This window comes from Salmo salar, chromosome 12 (assembly GCF_965601325.2).
Source record: "Salmo salar chromosome 12, fSalSal1, whole genome shotgun sequence".
Lineage (NCBI taxonomy): Eukaryota > Metazoa > Chordata > Actinopteri > Salmoniformes > Salmonidae > Salmo > Salmo salar.
The window spans coordinates 64,483,748-64,501,247 of record NC_138302.1 but is presented as its reverse complement, the minus strand read 5'-3'; the positions used below and the strand labels follow the sequence as shown (position 1 = coordinate 64,501,247).

The window sequence follows — 17,500 nt, the reverse complement described above, 5'->3', positions numbered from 1 at the left end:
TAGTGTGTCCCACCAGAGCGAGACTAGCCAGTTCCAGTAAAAGCATTGTGTGTACAGATGTAGGATCTTAATTTGATCACTCTTTGTTGCTGAGAATGCAAACTTGTAGTGTATTTTTATGGGGGAAAAAATACAAAAAATACACTTTCAAATTTCAGACTTGATTTTCCGTAACGAAAAATGTATAAACCCCTACAAAAATGACAATTTGTTATAATCCACATAATAATGAATATTTCCTGTTGCTGCAGCATAATTTGTCTGCTGTAACAAACTGTCTCAAATTAAGATCCCGTCTGTGAAGTGTTTGGCAGACAGCATGGTCGGAGTGTGTCTAAATATACTCCACGGAGAGTCCCTTTCTTTTATTCTCTATCACCACAACTCTCTGTATCAGACTGGATGTCTCTCTCTCTGTGTGAGTGAAGTCAGTGGAGTTTTACTAGAGCCATTCCTCACTGTATGTGATGTGTCTGAGTGAGTACTCATGTCTTTGTGTGCTAGTGATCCTGGTATTTATGAGAATGTGTCTATGAACTGGCAATCTTGTGTATAGTCACTGTGAATTGCACCATTCAGTGTAAAAGTGGTTAGCTCTGTTATGTGTGTTTTTGCGTGTGTATTGTGTGTGCGTGTCTGGGGGTATAGATGTAGGATCTTAATTTGAGCCAGTTTGCTACAGCAGGAAAATAATCCAGGAAATGCATCCTGCAACAGGGTGATTAAATTAAGGTCCTACATCTCTATAAAATTGAAGTCAGAGATCCAAACACTTTGAGTGGTTTTCATCACCCTGTAATTTTCTCAGACCAAAGATATCTGGAAAGAGTGTCAACTAATCGCCCTGAGCAACAATACTCTCAATCCCACCAAACCTTCAGGTCACCCACTAGCAACCAACAGGAAGGCACAGGTCTAGGATCAGTTTACACTCTCTAAACCCTAACCTTAACCATCAGGGTGGGCTAAACTGACTAACTATGTCAATGACTGACATCTCTATAATGGCCACTTTGTTAGCCACATTCCCTGATTCACATACTGTATGGGGGTTAGTTTGGTTGGTTAGAATATACAATACATAATGTATACTGTACATATGTGTATGGACCTCTGAAGTCTGGAAATGTAATAAGTCGTGTAGCCCAATTTATTTCAAATAATGTATGCTGTTGTAAAACTTGTTTTGATAGCATTCGTTTATGACTAAATGTGTTTTTTTTGTGTGTGTTTTATGATCAAACTCACCTTACCTGACAGACTGACGTTTCCTGTCCTGTCTGCCCATACACTTAGATACATTCCCAGCAAACACACATTTATAGAAATGTATACACGTGTGTCTGAAATGTATACACGTGTGTCTACGTAATATTCTCTCGCACATCTTTCACACGCACACAAACAAAGAGAGATTCATGACGCATCTGCAGTGTTTGTGCACAGGTTATTACTGCCTAACTCCTTTAACTGCTTTGCAGTCTCTGTGTCTTTGTTCCCTTCGCTTTTCAAGACAGGGCCCACAGTAGGAGAATGTTGTCTGTCTCCTCTCTTTCTTCATTCTCTCTCTCTGTTTCATGGTCTCCACTCGTCTGTCAACACAAAGCATTTCTCATTACCTCTCTCTCTCTATATTTCCCTCTCGCCCCCCACCCGCCTGTCTGTCCATACAAACCCATTTTCAAACTCTCCTCTTTTGAGGTGCTGAATAGAACAAATAGTAGATTTTTTTTATTTTTTTTATTTCACCTTTATTTAACCAGGTAGGCAAGTTGAGAACAAGTTCTCATTTACAATTGCGACCTGGCCAAGATAAAGCAAAGCAGTTCGACACATACAACAACACAGAGTTACACATGGAGTAAAACAAACATACAGTCAATAATACAGTAGAAAAATAAGTCTATATACAATGTGAGCAAATGAGGTGAGATAAGGGAGGTAAAGGCAAAAAAGGCCATGGTGGCAAAGTAAATACAATATAGCAAGTAAAACACTGGAATGGTAGATTTGCAGTGGAAGAAAGTGCAAAGTAGAAATAGAAATAATGGGGTGCAAAGGAGTAAAATAAATAAATAAATACAGTGGGGAAGTGGTAGTTGTATGGGCTAAATTATAGATGGGCTATGTACAGGTACAGTGATCTGTGAGCTGCTCTGACAGCTGGTGCTTAAAGCTTGTGAGGGAGATAAGTGTTTCCAGTTTCAGAGATTTTTGTAGTTCGTTCCAGTCATTGGCAGCAGAGAACTGGAAGGAGAGACGGCCAAAGGAGGAATTGGCTTTGGCGGTGACCAGAGAGATATACCTGCAGGAGCGCGTGCCACAGGTGGGTGCTGCTACGGTGACCAGTGAACTGAGATAAGGGGGGACTTTACCTAGCAGGGTCTTGTAGATGACCTGGAGCCAGTGGGTTTGGCGACGAGTATGAAGCGAGGGCCAGCCAACGAGAGCGTACATGTCGCAGTGGTGGGTAGTATATGGGGCTTTGGTGACAAAACGGATGGCACTGTGATAGACTGCATCCAGTTTATTGAGTAGGGTATTGGAGGCTATTTTGTAAATGACATCGCCGAAGTCGAGGATCGGTAGGATGGGCAGTTTTACGAGGGTATGTTTGGCAGCATGAGTGAAGGATGCTTTGTTGCGAAATAGGAAGCCAATTCTAGATTTAACTTTGTATTGGAGATGTTTGATGTGAGTCTGGAAGGAGAGCTTACAGTCTAACCAGACACCTAGGTATTTGTAGTTGTCCACATATTCTAAGTAAAAACCGTCCATGGTGGCAAATATAATTTTCCATACAGTATCTGACAATAAACATGTTTAAATAATTAGTGTCCAACAGCAGGTTGTGAGAATGTTGAGAAATACAGTATGTCATCACCAGAAATAGGGGAATTGTAAATCAGTTGGATATTGTAAAAGAAATGATACAACGGGTGGATCTAATCCTGAATGCTGACTGGTTAAAAGCACATTCCAGCCAATGTCTATTCCACAAGTTACCACTGGCTAAATCTATCATGTTAAAATGCCTATTTACTCTGTTCCATCTGACTGTGCAATCCACTGTCTCATCAGGCCACTTAGGCAAGTTATAAACTTGATCTCCACTATAAAAAGGAGTCGGGATGAGACAGATAGACAGGTAGGCAGTGTTTCTCAGCCAGTTGAAATCTTGAATTGGGTGGTATCATTTTTATGGATATAGTTCTCAGTCTTTCCAGCTTCAGTTTGAAGTGATTATGTTAGCTGTGTTATTGGCCTCTGAACAACAGTGTCCTGAAGAGAGAGCACATGTTCTATGCCAGGCGAAATCGTGCCTCATTAGCTCATTGTCATGGATGTATCCAAATAAATGTCACTAGAAAACAGCTTAAACAAATGCAAATGCAGCTACTGTTGTTATTCTGTCTGCACTGTTTGACGTGACCGTAAGTTAGCCGTAGTTAGCTCGTGAGCAAACAAGGGATAAGAATGTTGCCAGCCAGTATGGCAATGGAACATTTAGAATGAACGCCTGTGTCCATAGACACAGAACAAAAAGACTGAACGACTGGGTCGTGTTCATAGATACAGAACGACTGGGTCGTGTCCATAGATACAGAACGACTGGGTCGTGTTCATAGATACAGAACGACTGGGTCGTGTTCATAGATACAGAACGACTGGGTCGTGTTCATAGATACAGAACGACTGGGTCGTGTTCATAGATACAGAACGACTGGGTCGTGTTCATAGATACAGAACGACTGGGTCGTGTTCATAGATACAGAACGACTGGGTCGTGTTCATAGATACAGAACGACTGGGTCGTGTTCATAGATACAGAACGACTGGGTCGCGTCTCTGGCAACCGAACCGATAGAACGAACGACCAGCTGGCTTGGGTAGCAACCCTAGATCTGTGTCGGGACTATGTCTTGTGGAAGGATGAAATAGTATGAATAAATTCATAAAAATTATGTTTTTAATTAAAACATGTCAATCGTTATTTGAATATGTTGGTAACCTGTTGTATAAAAGTGATAATGCCCCTGAAGCCGGTGTTTGGAGGATATATTGGCATAGGTGTTGTTAGGCCTGAGACAAAATCAGCTTCTCTGGCATTATCACTTAAACATAGCACAGCGTTATACACCTTTCATTGTGCATTTATTTTGTTTTTAGACATCTTTTACCACATCACCATTAATCAAAATATACATTTACTGTCAAATATAATGAGTACATTGGTTTAATCACCAAAACACAGCATAATCATGTCACGATCGTCGTAGGAATTGGACCAAAACGCAGCGGGAATGTGTATGCTCATCTTCTTTAATACGAAGAAAACCAAAACAAACACTTAATCCAAAACAATGACAAAAACCAGTCCTGTGAGGCACACAGCTACACACGGAACAACTACCCACAAATCCCATGGACAAAATACAAAATACCCCTATTAAATAGGACCTTCAATTAGAGGCAACGAGAAACAGCTGCCTCCAATTGAAGGTCAAACCAATAAACGAAGCATAGAAATAGACTAACTAGACACAGACATAGAAATAGACTAACATAGAACATTGCCCAACAAACCCCGAAACACACTAAACAAACACCCCCTGCCACGCCCTGACCAAACTACAATAACAAACAACCCCTTTTACTGGTCAGGACGTGACAAATCATATCTTCTCAATTTAGTTATTTTAACAACCAGTTAATCCAATAGCAAAGAATGTAAGATACATGTTTCAAAATTGCCCTTTGAATTAAGAGCTGTGAAATTAAGTAATAGTAGTAATAGTGTCTGGGAAAGGCAATGATACACTTTTAATGAACATGTGTTGCAATGTGAAACATGTATTTGTAGATGAAACACTGATTACATTTGTTGAAAAAGTGATGGTATGATTTTGTGTGTTGTACTTAGTCAATTGAAAATGTGCGTAGAGTTTTGAAACATCTGCCTGTTTGATGATCTATTTAGAGTATTGTACTAATAAGAGTTGTGAAAAAGTACCACATACTTGTGAAAATAGCACAAAAGCAATTTAAAACAAAGTAGGCACTACATCATTTTAGTTCAGTAGTTATCAGTTTTCATCAGTTTGATTAAGTGATAGTTAATTGTATTGTTAACAAATTACAAGAAAATCATATCAAAAGTACTGTTAATATTGCATACGGGCCTTCCCGTACTGGCCTTCCCTGTAGCTCAGCTGGTAGAGCATGGTGTTTGCACGCATGGTGTTTGCAACGCCAGGGTTGTGGGTTCGATTCCCATGGGGGGCCAGTACGGGGAAAAAAAATGTATGAAATGTAAGTCGCTCTGGATAAGAGCGTCTGCTAAATGACTAAAATGTAAATGTAATTTTGAATATGTATTCAAATTGAAATTGATTTGGTGCAGTGAACAAGTCACTTTGTGAATTTGTTTGTTCTACACAGTCAATTAAAAATGTGCTTAGAGTTTGAAACATGAGACATTTTTTGTGTTTAGAGTTGTGAAAATATACCACATACTTGTGAAAATTGCACCAAAGTGATTGATTTTATTTTCATTTGAGGGAACAATATGTACCAGCAATAGTTGAGCTTTACTTGCTCAAAATGTCTGTTCTTCTCGTTTCCTCTTGTGTGCCAGTATAGGCACAATGGTGTACGGAGTATATTGTGCCTATTTGAGAGTTGTTGCTCTTTTGTCGACCTTTCAGTTTTTCTCTATGAATATCAATGGAAATTTCATTAAATTATATATTCACAGAATTGTATTTTCTTGTTTTCCAGCCTGGACGAAACAAACATATTTTTGTTCTGTAACGATGACGTATTTTCTTTGGTGTTACATAAAGGACTCTTAATGGAAAACATGCAGGAGTGTGGTTCTGCTTTAAGTGTTGAGTTGGAGTGCTTGTTCACTTCTGATACAGGCTATTTAACAGCTCGTCTGTTCTGCATTGTTTAAGAACAACTCTCTTGTGTCTGGCTACTCATCACATTTCACTCTTTCCAAATCAACATTTTCCTCCAAGTAGGACTGTTCTTCTTCATGTTTAAAAAAAATGCTTTGTTTATGCTTCACTTTTATTGGTGCACTGCTATTTAGTTCAAAATATATGTCTCATAAGGTACCGTGTTTGGCACTTTAACACGGTGTTTAAGTCTGGTGAATAGTGGTCATTGTCATCGGGTCAGGTTGTATCATCTGGCCACCTGGTGTACCAGTGAAGCTGTCCTCTGTCTGTGTGTTACTTTAATCACAGCCTCAGGCCTGTCTTCAGATCAACATCCACTAGTCCTTTAAACACAGCAGGTCACCTCTAGTCCTCCCTCTGTGGCGGAAAGCAACCCTCGACCCCCGAGAGAGAGAGGGAGAGAGGGAGAGAGCAAAAGAGAAGAGATAGAGAGAGGGTAACTCCAGCACTAGGGTAGACTGACACAGACCCATTAGCACAGAGCTGAAAGGTGCCTACCAAATGCCTCGATTAAGAGTGACCCCTGACCCCTATCTGTAGCCTGGAGTGACATGGGGTGACCTCAGTCGCGACCTGGCAACCCCAGAGTCAGCCGGAGGGGTTGGGCTCCGCATAACGGCACCATTGTGCGTTTGATTTAAACATTATTATCATCATTACCGTCATTAGTGCTGTAATTGCAGCCACTGTTGTGATTAGGCCTACCATTAAGAGAGTAACAATATTATAGTCACTGGCAAATCTGTAATTACCATTATTTATGGTTAGTAAGTTATTGTAAAGGTTAAGACAGTGATTGTAACAGTAACAGTGGTATTATTACAAAGAATGCAAGTCACTTTTATGTTATTTTTATGTTACATTGATATTAGGGGCGGCAGGGTAGCCTAGTGGTTTGGCCGTTGCACTAGTAATGGAAAGGTTGCAAGTTTGAATCCCCGAGCTGACAAGGTACAAATCTGTCGTTCTGCCCCTGAACAAGGCAGTTAACCCACTGTTCCTAGGCCGTCATTTTAAATAAGAGTTTGTTCTTAACTGACTTGCCTAGTTAAATAAAGGTAAATTAAATTACATAAAATTAACAAATCCCATGTTTCTTGACTGTCTGCCTGACAGTGAGAGATACAATGAGATGGCTGTGGCTAGAGAAGACAGGAGCTGTGGTGAGAATTTAGATTCAATGGTTACATAGAAACAAAACAACCATAATGAATGAGAGTTTCCACAATCGGAAATAAAATGTTCACATGAAGTTAAACATTTCATTCACACGACAGTGTTTGTGTTAGTACAAGAGTCTAGTTTGCGTCAAAGAAGTTAACAGTTGTAAAAAGGGCATTGTCCTTTTTTAACTTACCATCTTGGTCATGAATAGTATCTAAATATCTGGCTAATAAAGGATATGTATATGCATAGTTATGCAACAACAAAAAAAGAAGCTAAGCCAACAATATAATAGCTTTCATAAATGATAGTTATTGTTCGCAAGCCTGGACCACAATCGTAAAAATATTTAGGTTTTACGAGACCGATGGTAGCATGTGTTTTAGAGAGCCAGCTGTATTTCAGCTATACGTCAACATAGCTCATATACTATGGCCTTTTATTTAGTCTGGGAAAGACAGAACATTTAATTGAATTGTGTATTGTTTGTGGGCAAATATATTTTGTGTGTGTGTGCGTGCGGGTGTGTGCTGGCGTGTGTGTGTGAGTTTATCTGCATGTCTATCTGTGCGATTGGCCGTGTGTGTGTGTGTGTGTGTGTGTGTGTGTGTGTGTGTGTGTGTGTGTGTGTGTGTGTGTGTGTGTGTGTGTGTGTGTGTGTGTGTGTGTGTGTGTGTGTGTGTGTGTGTGTGTGTGTGTGTGTGTGTGTGTGTGTGTGTGTATGTACCATGTGAAACTTGCCATGCGGACCGTTTGACCCTGTGCTAACTCAGACACAGCAGACAACACTTCTGCAGAGAGAGAGAAACACACACACACACACACACACACACACACACACACACACACACACACACACACACACACACACACACACACACACACACACACACACAAATACACATTTTAATACTTTTTTTGTATTTTGACTACATACTTTAACTCCACTTAACAAATAAGCCCATGTTTTAAAGTAAAGACTGCATGATTTTACACATTTCTCATTTATCCTGCTTGGGTCGATTTGAGAGGATTGGAGTTTGGGACTTTTTCAGTTTGTCTCCTGCTGCGATTTGAAATTGTCCATCCCTCAGTCTTACTGCGTCGACTGTATGTAGTAGCTGTATAACCTGGCAGTTTTGACAACTGGTAACAAATTCTAGCCAGTTCTAATACCAGCTCTAATCCCATGTCGGGAAAATATATTAGATCGTAACGTCTTGTTCTATAGAACATTTATGGATTAAATGCTGAATAGTTGAGCTGCATGAGGTTTTACACAAACTGCTTTAGATAGCTGTGAATGCTCCTCAAATCTACATCACTTACACACAGTGATGGTCCGTCTCTGAATTAAGTGACTTAACTTGTATTGTTTCAGTAAAAATATCCAACTGTACTCATGGAGGTTGAAACCTTAAGCCAGTGGGTGAAACATGTCTGTCAGGCAGAGGTGATTTAATAAGTCATTAAAGAAAGACTTGGGGTCACACAATGCACTTTTTATGAGTTTGATTAAAGCTCTCTCTGCATGCCCACCTCAGTAATGACCTGGTGTGTGTCTGTGTGTTTAAGTCAGTAGTTAGAGGCATATTAAACCGCGCCTCCATATTACTCAGTGGGTTGCATTCGCCACATGAAAGCCGGATACTTAAAATCACCCAGAGAAGTGTACGCTTCGCCTCACAAACAAGCTGTTGTGTGGGTTTAACTCAGTTGGAAAAACACAATTTACACTGTACATGGTCCCTGAAGAACAAGAGGCAGGTGCAGTTGGTAACACTGGAGGAGAGCTTTTACTTGTAATTAACTTCAGACAGGCTTTTATTGTTTGTTTTATTTGTAAAGGAAATTAGAAGTAGGATTATAAAAATATCCAATGATCATAGTTATATATCCAGTGGCTGGTGTAGGCTATATGTAACCTTTATTTAACTACGCAAGTCAGTTAAGAACAAATTCTTATTTACAATGACGGCCTACACCGGCCAAACCCGGATAACGCTGGGCCAATCGTGCACCGCCCTATGGGACTTCCAATCACAGCTGGTTGTGATACAGCCTGGATTTGAACCAGGGTCTCTGTAGTGACGTGTCTAAGCTCGGAGATTATGTGCCTTAGACCGCTGCGCCACTCAGAAGCCCAATATCAAGCTTATGCTATACAGTATAAATATATGTATACATTTTATATGTCTAGCCGTTCGACCAATGTCAAGTAATACTGTAAAATAAAAAATGTCCTGAGGACCAGTGTGAAGAGAGGCAAGAAATGTTTTTTGTTTGGTGTGTGTTGAGGTCTACCCTTCAGTTAAAGGCCTTTTTGGAAAAGAGATGGTGGAATGGAAAACCACCGACAGACACACACACACACCAAAACTGCTTTTAATTCCTCTGCATTCGGAAAGGGGGGCGTCAGTTACCTGTGCACCCCTCGGGTGTGTGTGTGTGTGTGTGTGTGTGTGTGTGTGTGTGTGTGTGTGTGTGTGTGTGTGTGTGTGTGTGTGTGTGTGCGTGTGTGTGTGTGTGTGTGTGTGTGTGCGTGCGTGTGTGTGTGTGTGCGTGTGTGTGAAGAGTGGCAGGTTGAGTCAGGTCGGGACTTGGGGTGATGGACTTGGGGGTGATGGTGGGCGATGAGATCACTGAGACAACACCCCTTCGCCTCCTCCACACACACCGCGTGTGTACATGTGTGTGCCTCAGTGTCTCAGCAGGGCCAGACGGCCCAGCCCGGCCTCATAAAGGCAGCATTGAGGCCTGGAAGCCCAGAAACACACAGCACCGCTTTTGTTGCCCTGCCCAAGGTGTGTTACTTCTGGAGGGAGAGAGAGAGAGGCTCCCCTGGCTGGTGTGACTCATTAGAGAAAACGCAACAGTTCTCTGGGTTGGAGGCTCATTATTTTGTGTGTTTATTGGGGGAAATAAAACCGTTCCTTTATTTTTATGTACGTTTTTCATCAGCCAGTTCGCTCCCCCCATATTTGCTCCCTCCCTCTTTCTTCACCAAAGTTTCTTTCTCTTCTTAATCCAGCTCCCAATGTGGGAGTAATTAATGAAACGCTATGCACCTCTTACGAATGGAGAAAAGGTTCAGTGCCTTCCAGATGCCTGAAACAAACTCTTTCTTTCTCTCTCTCTCTCTCTCTCTCTCTCTCTCTCTTTCCTTCTGTTTTCTATCATCTTTCGCTTTCACCACTTTCTTTTTTCCTTCCCTGCTTTTCTTTCTTTCCTTCTATTTCTCTATCTTTCATAGTACTAGAGAGACTTGGGTCTTATATTGGGATCAGTAAGGGAGCCCATTGGAAGTGAAGCAACACCAGGGCTGTCTGCGGTTTGGTTCCTCTCAACAGATCCCGTATTAACTTCATCTCTCCTCCATACTTCACCTCTTCAGGGTCAATTTGAGATAGCAATGGAGCTTCTGACTGACCCTGGTTCCCACCAAACACTTCCCCATAAGGATGCTTAAAGTCAATGATGGTGTGTCCGTGCGGGAGTGAGTATGTGTGTCTGAAGGGATGTCTTTGCACCACTTACTTTAATTTGTATATTGGACACCCGTCTATATCACTCATACAATCCCACCTACTCAATTGTTTTTTTTTTGTTGCCCATACTTCTTATAAGAGATTCTTTGTCTCTGGAGCACAAAAGCCTTTTTCTCTCTCAGTGAAAATATTTGGAGGAGAAAGCCCACATTGGCCCTCACAGAGAAGTGCTGAAACCCCTGAATATCCAAACATTTAAAGAAAATATGTCAATAAGAGAATTTATGGCTTGAAAAACAATATTGAGATAGTTCATGCTTTTGTTTGCGTGTACATGCATGTGTGGGATTGCGGAATAATGAGTAATGAGTTACAAGGCATGGTTATTCAGAACAGAACACAACAAGACAAAAGCAAGCAAAACAACAAAACCATAACATCCCGTAAACCTCCAGGTCAGAGCTAGGCCTGACAGCAGACCTGATGGAACAAAGAGAACAATGAGAACCAGATTAAAACCCTGGCAGAGGGAGGGACGTATTTCGTGGACTGATTGGAAATGGTTGAGAGGGAGGTTTAGGGATGGAGGAAGAGGTGGTTAGAGCGGGGGAGGGATAGAAACAGGAAGAAGAGATGGAGAGGAGAAAGAGAGAGGGTATCTATGACAGTTGTGAGGATAGATGGGTCGGGGTATTGATAGGGGGCGTAGAGTATCCACTGGGTTGATTTAGTGGATCGACTGTCTTGGGTAGAAGGGTTAATGCTATGTGTATAGTGTAGGGGGTACAGTGTGACCTGAACAGGAAAAACTCAGGGCCCTATGTATTGTATATGGTTTAGGGAAGCACACGTGCGTGAGTGTTGTGGGCGTGTGTGTGTGTCCTTCCTGTAACGTGGCTGGGTTGGCCAGCCGGCCTGGCCCTACATGTGGAACAGTTTACTGGAATGGAACTCTAAATTAGTGGTGCCCCGCTGCAGTAGGCTGTAATTAGCTAGCTCTGTGAACATGGGAGAGAGAGGCAGACAGCGAGAAGACAGACAGACAGACAGACAGACAGACAGACAGACAGACAGACAGACAGACAGACAGACAGACAGACAGACAGACAGACAGACAGACAGGGGGAAGGAGGAAGAAAATAATACAAGTATGTGTTTGTGCTGATGGGTCCGTTTTCGGGGGTTGTGTGTGTTATGACCTCTTTGTGTACATTTGTGTATGTGTGTGTGTTTGCGCTCTTGCTCAGTATGCCACCCTACTGCCCCTGCAGTGCCCCCCAGTGCGTGGAACAGGTCACTGCAGAGTGAGTGTGTGTGTGAGTGTGTTTTTCCACTGTACACGTTAATCCATGGACATGTTCTTCCCTGTTTTGAGAGGGTACTGTGAGTTCCTCACCCTTCCCTCCCTCTGCTCCTCTCTCCTCTCTCATTCTCCCTCTCCCCCTCTTTCTCTCTCTTTCTATCCCTCTCCTTCTCACCCACCTTCTCCCTCCCCCTCTCCCTCTCCCCTCCTCCCTCTCCCTCTCCCTCTTTCCCCTCCTCTCTCTCTCTCTCCCTCTCTCTCCCTCTCCCCCCTCCTCTCTCTCTCTCTCTCTGTCTCTCTCTCTCTCTCTCTCTCCCTCTCCATCTCCCACTATGATTCATAAGCTGCAGCATGCCCAAAACAACACTGCATTCTTTGGCTCCTGTGTGTTTACCACAGCTCCACCAGCGAGAATGTGACCCCACCCACTCATCACATCACTCTGTGGGGGGTGGGACGGCACACCAGAAGGAGATACGGAGGGAGGGAGAAAGGGAGAGTTACAATGATAGATAGAGGAAATAATTTGATCTGACTAAGTACGTCTTCTGCTGCTTTCTGTGTGTCTGACCCAGAAGATGGATGTTGTAATGGATTAAGTGTGCCCGTGTGTGGGGCACAGTACCCTGGGCAGAGCGGCCACAGTTTCAGGCTGGCAGAGAAAACACAGAGACTCTTTATAGTGGAGTTGGGCTGATTTAAATCAGATGGCATTGCACTGTTTGGAAGCCTTTCAAAAAATGACAGAAATGAGACCTTTCTCTGCTCTGTCTCATCCTCTCAGTCCTACTTTGTACTTATTTTCCCCAGAGCTGTCGCTGTCTCTCATTCTCTGCCCACTGCTGACTTCATCATATCCCATATTCCCTTTATTCCTCATCATTCACTTTTCTTCTTACCATCTTTTGAGTCAGCTACAGTTTCTCCATGAATGATGCCATCCCTCTATGTTTGTAACAGACTTCTCATTTGATCATATATTGATGGATTTGGATTGGGGCTGTGTAGCCTACTTTAAACTGACAGGCATTGTAACTAACCTCCTATTCTCTCTTCTTTCCCTCTAGAGAGCGTGGATCTGAGGCAGTGTTGCCCAGGCTTGGTGTCTCGTCTTTGGGTCCCACCTCAGCTCATCACCCTTCCTCAGCCCTGTACTCTCCAGGCCCGCGGGACCAACCCCAATAAGACCACTGCCTGAGCGGGACAGTGGACAGGAGCTATCCTGGACCGGAATTATCCTCTCAACGCCATGGCAACCAATAGGGAACGGCAGGTGGGTCACATGACTGGCTTTTCACCTGCTGTCTACCCCTTTGCCTTCAACTCCATGAGGAGCCACTCCCCCTTCGACCTGCTGGCCAATAGCAGCCTGTTTGGACGATTTGGGGCGGACCTACCGAAAGAGATGGCTGCATTGTGTAAGTACATAACGTACACACACAATAACATACTCAAAAACACACCCTTTTGCAATATCTTACTCAGTCACAACTCTTGGGATGGATTGGGGTGGAGAGAGAGAGAGCAAGAGAGAAAGAGAGAGAGAGAGAGAGAGAGAGAGAGAGAGAGAGAGAGAGAGAGAGAGAGAGAGAGAGAGAGAGAGAGAGAGCGAGAGAAAAAGAGAGAGTGAGAGAGAAAGCGAGAGAGAAAGAGAGATTGAGAGAGAGAGCAAAATACAGTCCAAAAGAGAGAGGGGTGAGTGTAAAACAGAGTGTCATGGCCCTTCCAGGAAAGCAGGGTTTTTCCATGTGGTAAAGCAGGCAGGCAGGCCTGCAGGCAGTGGGTTGGCAGGGTACAGGGCCGGGGCCAGCCTGGCCTCTCTCTAGTCTGAAGGCAGCAGGAAGAACAAGTGTCCCTTTATGAGCTGGCTTTACAGAGGTGAATCAAATTATAACATATAAAAAACAACATGAAAAGAGAGGGATTAAAGAGAGAGGGGGGAGAGGTTTGAAACAGTTCCTTGTTTTTGAATGGGTGAGCCAGTGGGGCTGTCAGAGTTTCCACACAAGTTCAAAGGGGGTGCTGTTGTCCAGAGAGAGAGAGTACTCCCATATCTATGTGCAGCACGATTTGTGACCTCTTGCCACAAGAAAAAGGGCAACCAGAGAAGAACAAACATCATTGTAAATGCTTCCCATATTTATGTTTATTTCTTTTCCCTTTTGTACTCCAACTATTTGCACATAATATGACATTTGTAATGTCTTTATTCTTTGGAACTTTTGTGAGTGTAATGTTTACTGTTAATTTGTATTGTTTATTTCACTTTTGTTTAATATCTAGTTCACTTGCTTTGGCAATGTTAACATATGTTTCCCATGCCAATAAAAGCTCTAAAATTGAATTGAATTGAGAGGAGAGAGAGATATGAGATAGTTGGATAAATGTAGATAAACTTGACATTTTTCACAAGGACTTATACAGGAAACTAACCTCAACATTAAAACCTTCAATCCGAATCAAAATTCCATACCTAAAACCTTGATTTTGGACAAAATTCCATGAATGGACTATTACTACCAAGGACTGTCTTCCCTGTGGCTCAGTCGGTAGAGCATGGTGTTTGCAACGCCAGCATGGTGTGTGCAACGCCAGGGTTGTGGGTTCGATTCCCACGGGGGGCCAGTACAAATAAAAATGTAAAATACATTTTTTTAGAAATGTATGCACTCACTACTGTAAGTCGCTCTGGATAAGAGCGTCTGCTAAATGACTCAAATGTAAATGACTAGCAAGAAAAAACTTGAACAAACCAAAACCTGCAGAAGAAACACAGTGGAACCTGGAAATGCCATCCAACACAAAACTGAGTGATTAATATTCAGTCTGAAGCTACTTCTGAAGCCAAAAAGTAAAAGACAATAATAATGTTGTTATATAATGCTAAGTAAATAAGTATACTATGCTACCAAGCTGCTAGGACAGAACAGACCTGGCGGCACCTTCAATTAGCACTGAAGTGTGAAATCAGATGTGTGAAAACTCTTGAGCCCAACAATGGCAGGAGAGATTCACAAACCCACAAAACAGACCAGCACAACAACCCCCCCCCCCCAACAAGACCCGGAGGGCGGAAGGTGCAGATGGACGGCTGTCTGAGAGAGCTGGCTGCTCTACGGACTGAGGTGAGAGAACTTTAAAGAGGCACACATGGCACTGAAGGATGAGGTCAGAAAGCTGAGGTGTGACAGAGAGCAGGACACTCCCCCGGACAAGCCAGCAGAACAGGCACCCTCAGACCCAGACCACAACTTCAACACCACAATGGGACAGACAACACAGGACCCACCAACCCAACAGACCCTCCTAACAGCCCTCCTGTCAGCTCCCCCGATAGCCCTCCTGACAACCCCCACACATCGACTGAGGACACACAAAAGCCAGAGATTGTGCTCCTCATTGACTCAAATGGCAAATACATTTGAGAGGATTAAGTTAGTCTCAAACACAAAGTGGCTAAACTCTGGTGCCCAAGCACAAGGCATGCCCTGGAGCTGTTGTCAGAGGACAGACTAGGGTCCCCCAGCCACATCATAATTCACACGTGCACAAATGACATGAGGGCCCATCAGGAAACAGTGGCAACAGCACTCACGGGTGTGACTGAAAAAGCTTCTTCCACTTTCCCCAACGCACAAGTGGTTGTCTCCACCCTGCTACCATGAAAATACTTTCACCCAGCCACCATACAGCGGGTGAATGCAAGCATTTCGCGAGACTGTGTCTCAAAACATAATGTTTACCTGGCCCACAACTCCACCCTGGACTTGAACAGCCTTTACAACCAGGTCCACTTCTACAAGGCAGCAATCCCAACTTTTGCCAGGACCCTGAAGGACGTCACCCTCAACCATAGCCCCAGCACCTCACACAGAAACAACAGAGCAACAGACACCCCGCCCAGACCAGCGAGACACCCTCCCAAACCTGCAACAAAAAACTCCCGAAGGACCTGCACCAAGAGAACCCATGCCAAGAGGACCTGCACCCAGACCACAGCATCACCAGCCACACCCCAACCAGCTAAGAACACCCCAAGCAAATCCTGGCCACACCGTATATAGGCCCCCCATATCAGACCTACGCTCCATCTGCCCACCCCATGCAGACCTAGCCCACTCTATTACATTTGTAAAAAGAGGAACATTTTACATCTGGCTAGAAATGAATAAGGAAATGATCTAAACAGAGAAAAATGGCCTCATGTGTGCTACCTATATCCCTCCAGTAAAATCCCCATACTTTAACGATGACAGCTTCTCCATCCTAGAGGGGGAGATCAACAATTTCCAGGCCCAGGGACATGTACTAGTCTGTGGCGACCTAAATGCCAGAACTGGACAAGAACCCGACACCCTCAGCACACAGAGGGACAAACACCTACCTGGAGTTGACAGCATTCCCTCCACCATATGCCTCCCTAGACACAACTACAACAGCAAAACAAACAAAAACGGGTTACAACTCCTGCAACTCTGTTGGACGCTGGGTATGTACATAGTCAATGGTAGGCTTCGAGGGGACTCCTATGGTAGGTACACCTATAGCTCATTTCTTGGCAGTAGTATTGTAGACTACTTTATCACTGACCTCAACCCAGAGTCTCTTAAAGCATTCACAGTCAGTCTACTGACACCCCTTTCAGATCAGAGCAAAGTCACACTCTACTTAAACAGAGCTATGCTCAATCATGAGGCATCAAAGCCAAAGAAACTGAATAATATTAAGAAATGCTATAGATGGAAAGAAAATAACAAAAAAACAATTAGGCAACAACAAATTCAATCCCTTCTAGACAATTTCCTGGACAAAATGTTTCACTGTAATAGCGAAGGTGTAAACTTGGCAGTAGAAAACCTAAACAGTATATTTGACGTCTCAGCTTCCTTGTCACATCTAAAAATTTCAAGCAGACAACCTAAGAAAATTAACAACAATGACAAATGGTTTGATGAAGAATGCAAGAACCTAACAAAGAAGTTGAGAAACCTATCCAACCAAAAACATAGAGACCCAGAAAACCTGAGCCTACGCATTCATTATGGTGAATCACTAAAACAATACAGAAATACACTACGGAAAAAGAAGGAACAGCACATCAGAAATCAACTCAATGTAATTGAAGAATCCATTTTGGAAAATTGGAAAACTCTAAACAAACAACAACAATTGGAAAACTCTAAACAAACGACAACATGAAGAGTTACCTATCCAAAACGGAGATGTATGGATAAACCACTTCTCCAATTTTTTGAGTTCTATAACAAAGAACAAACAACAAAAACATATACATGATCAAATGCAAATCTTATAATCAACTATTAAAGACTACCAGAACCCACTGGATTCTCCAATTATATTGAATGAACTACAGGACAAAATACAAACCCTCCAACCCAAAAAGGCCTGTGGTATCTGAAATTAAATGATAAAATATACAGACCACAAATTCCAATTGGCTATACTTAAACTCTTAAACATCATCCTCAGCTCTGGCATCTTCCCCAATATTTGGAACCAAGGACTGATCACCCCAATCCACAAAAGTGGAGACAAATTTGTCCCCAATAACTATA

At 42.8% G+C, this 17,500-nt stretch overlaps 1 protein-coding gene across 1 annotated transcript in view; it reads left to right on the top strand.

Moving 5' to 3' along the window:
- Nucleotides 1-17,500, top strand: part of LOC106565462 (retinoic acid receptor gamma-A) — a 59,782-nt gene that overhangs the window by 3,887 nt on the left and 38,395 nt on the right. Inside the window, exon 2 of the mRNA XM_045691618.2 lies at nt 12,992-13,342. Coding sequence (XP_045547574.1) covers nt 13,174-13,342 — 169 coding nt within the window. The 5' untranslated portion in view covers nt 12,992-13,173. The remainder of the gene's footprint in view (nt 1-12,991; nt 13,343-17,500) is intronic.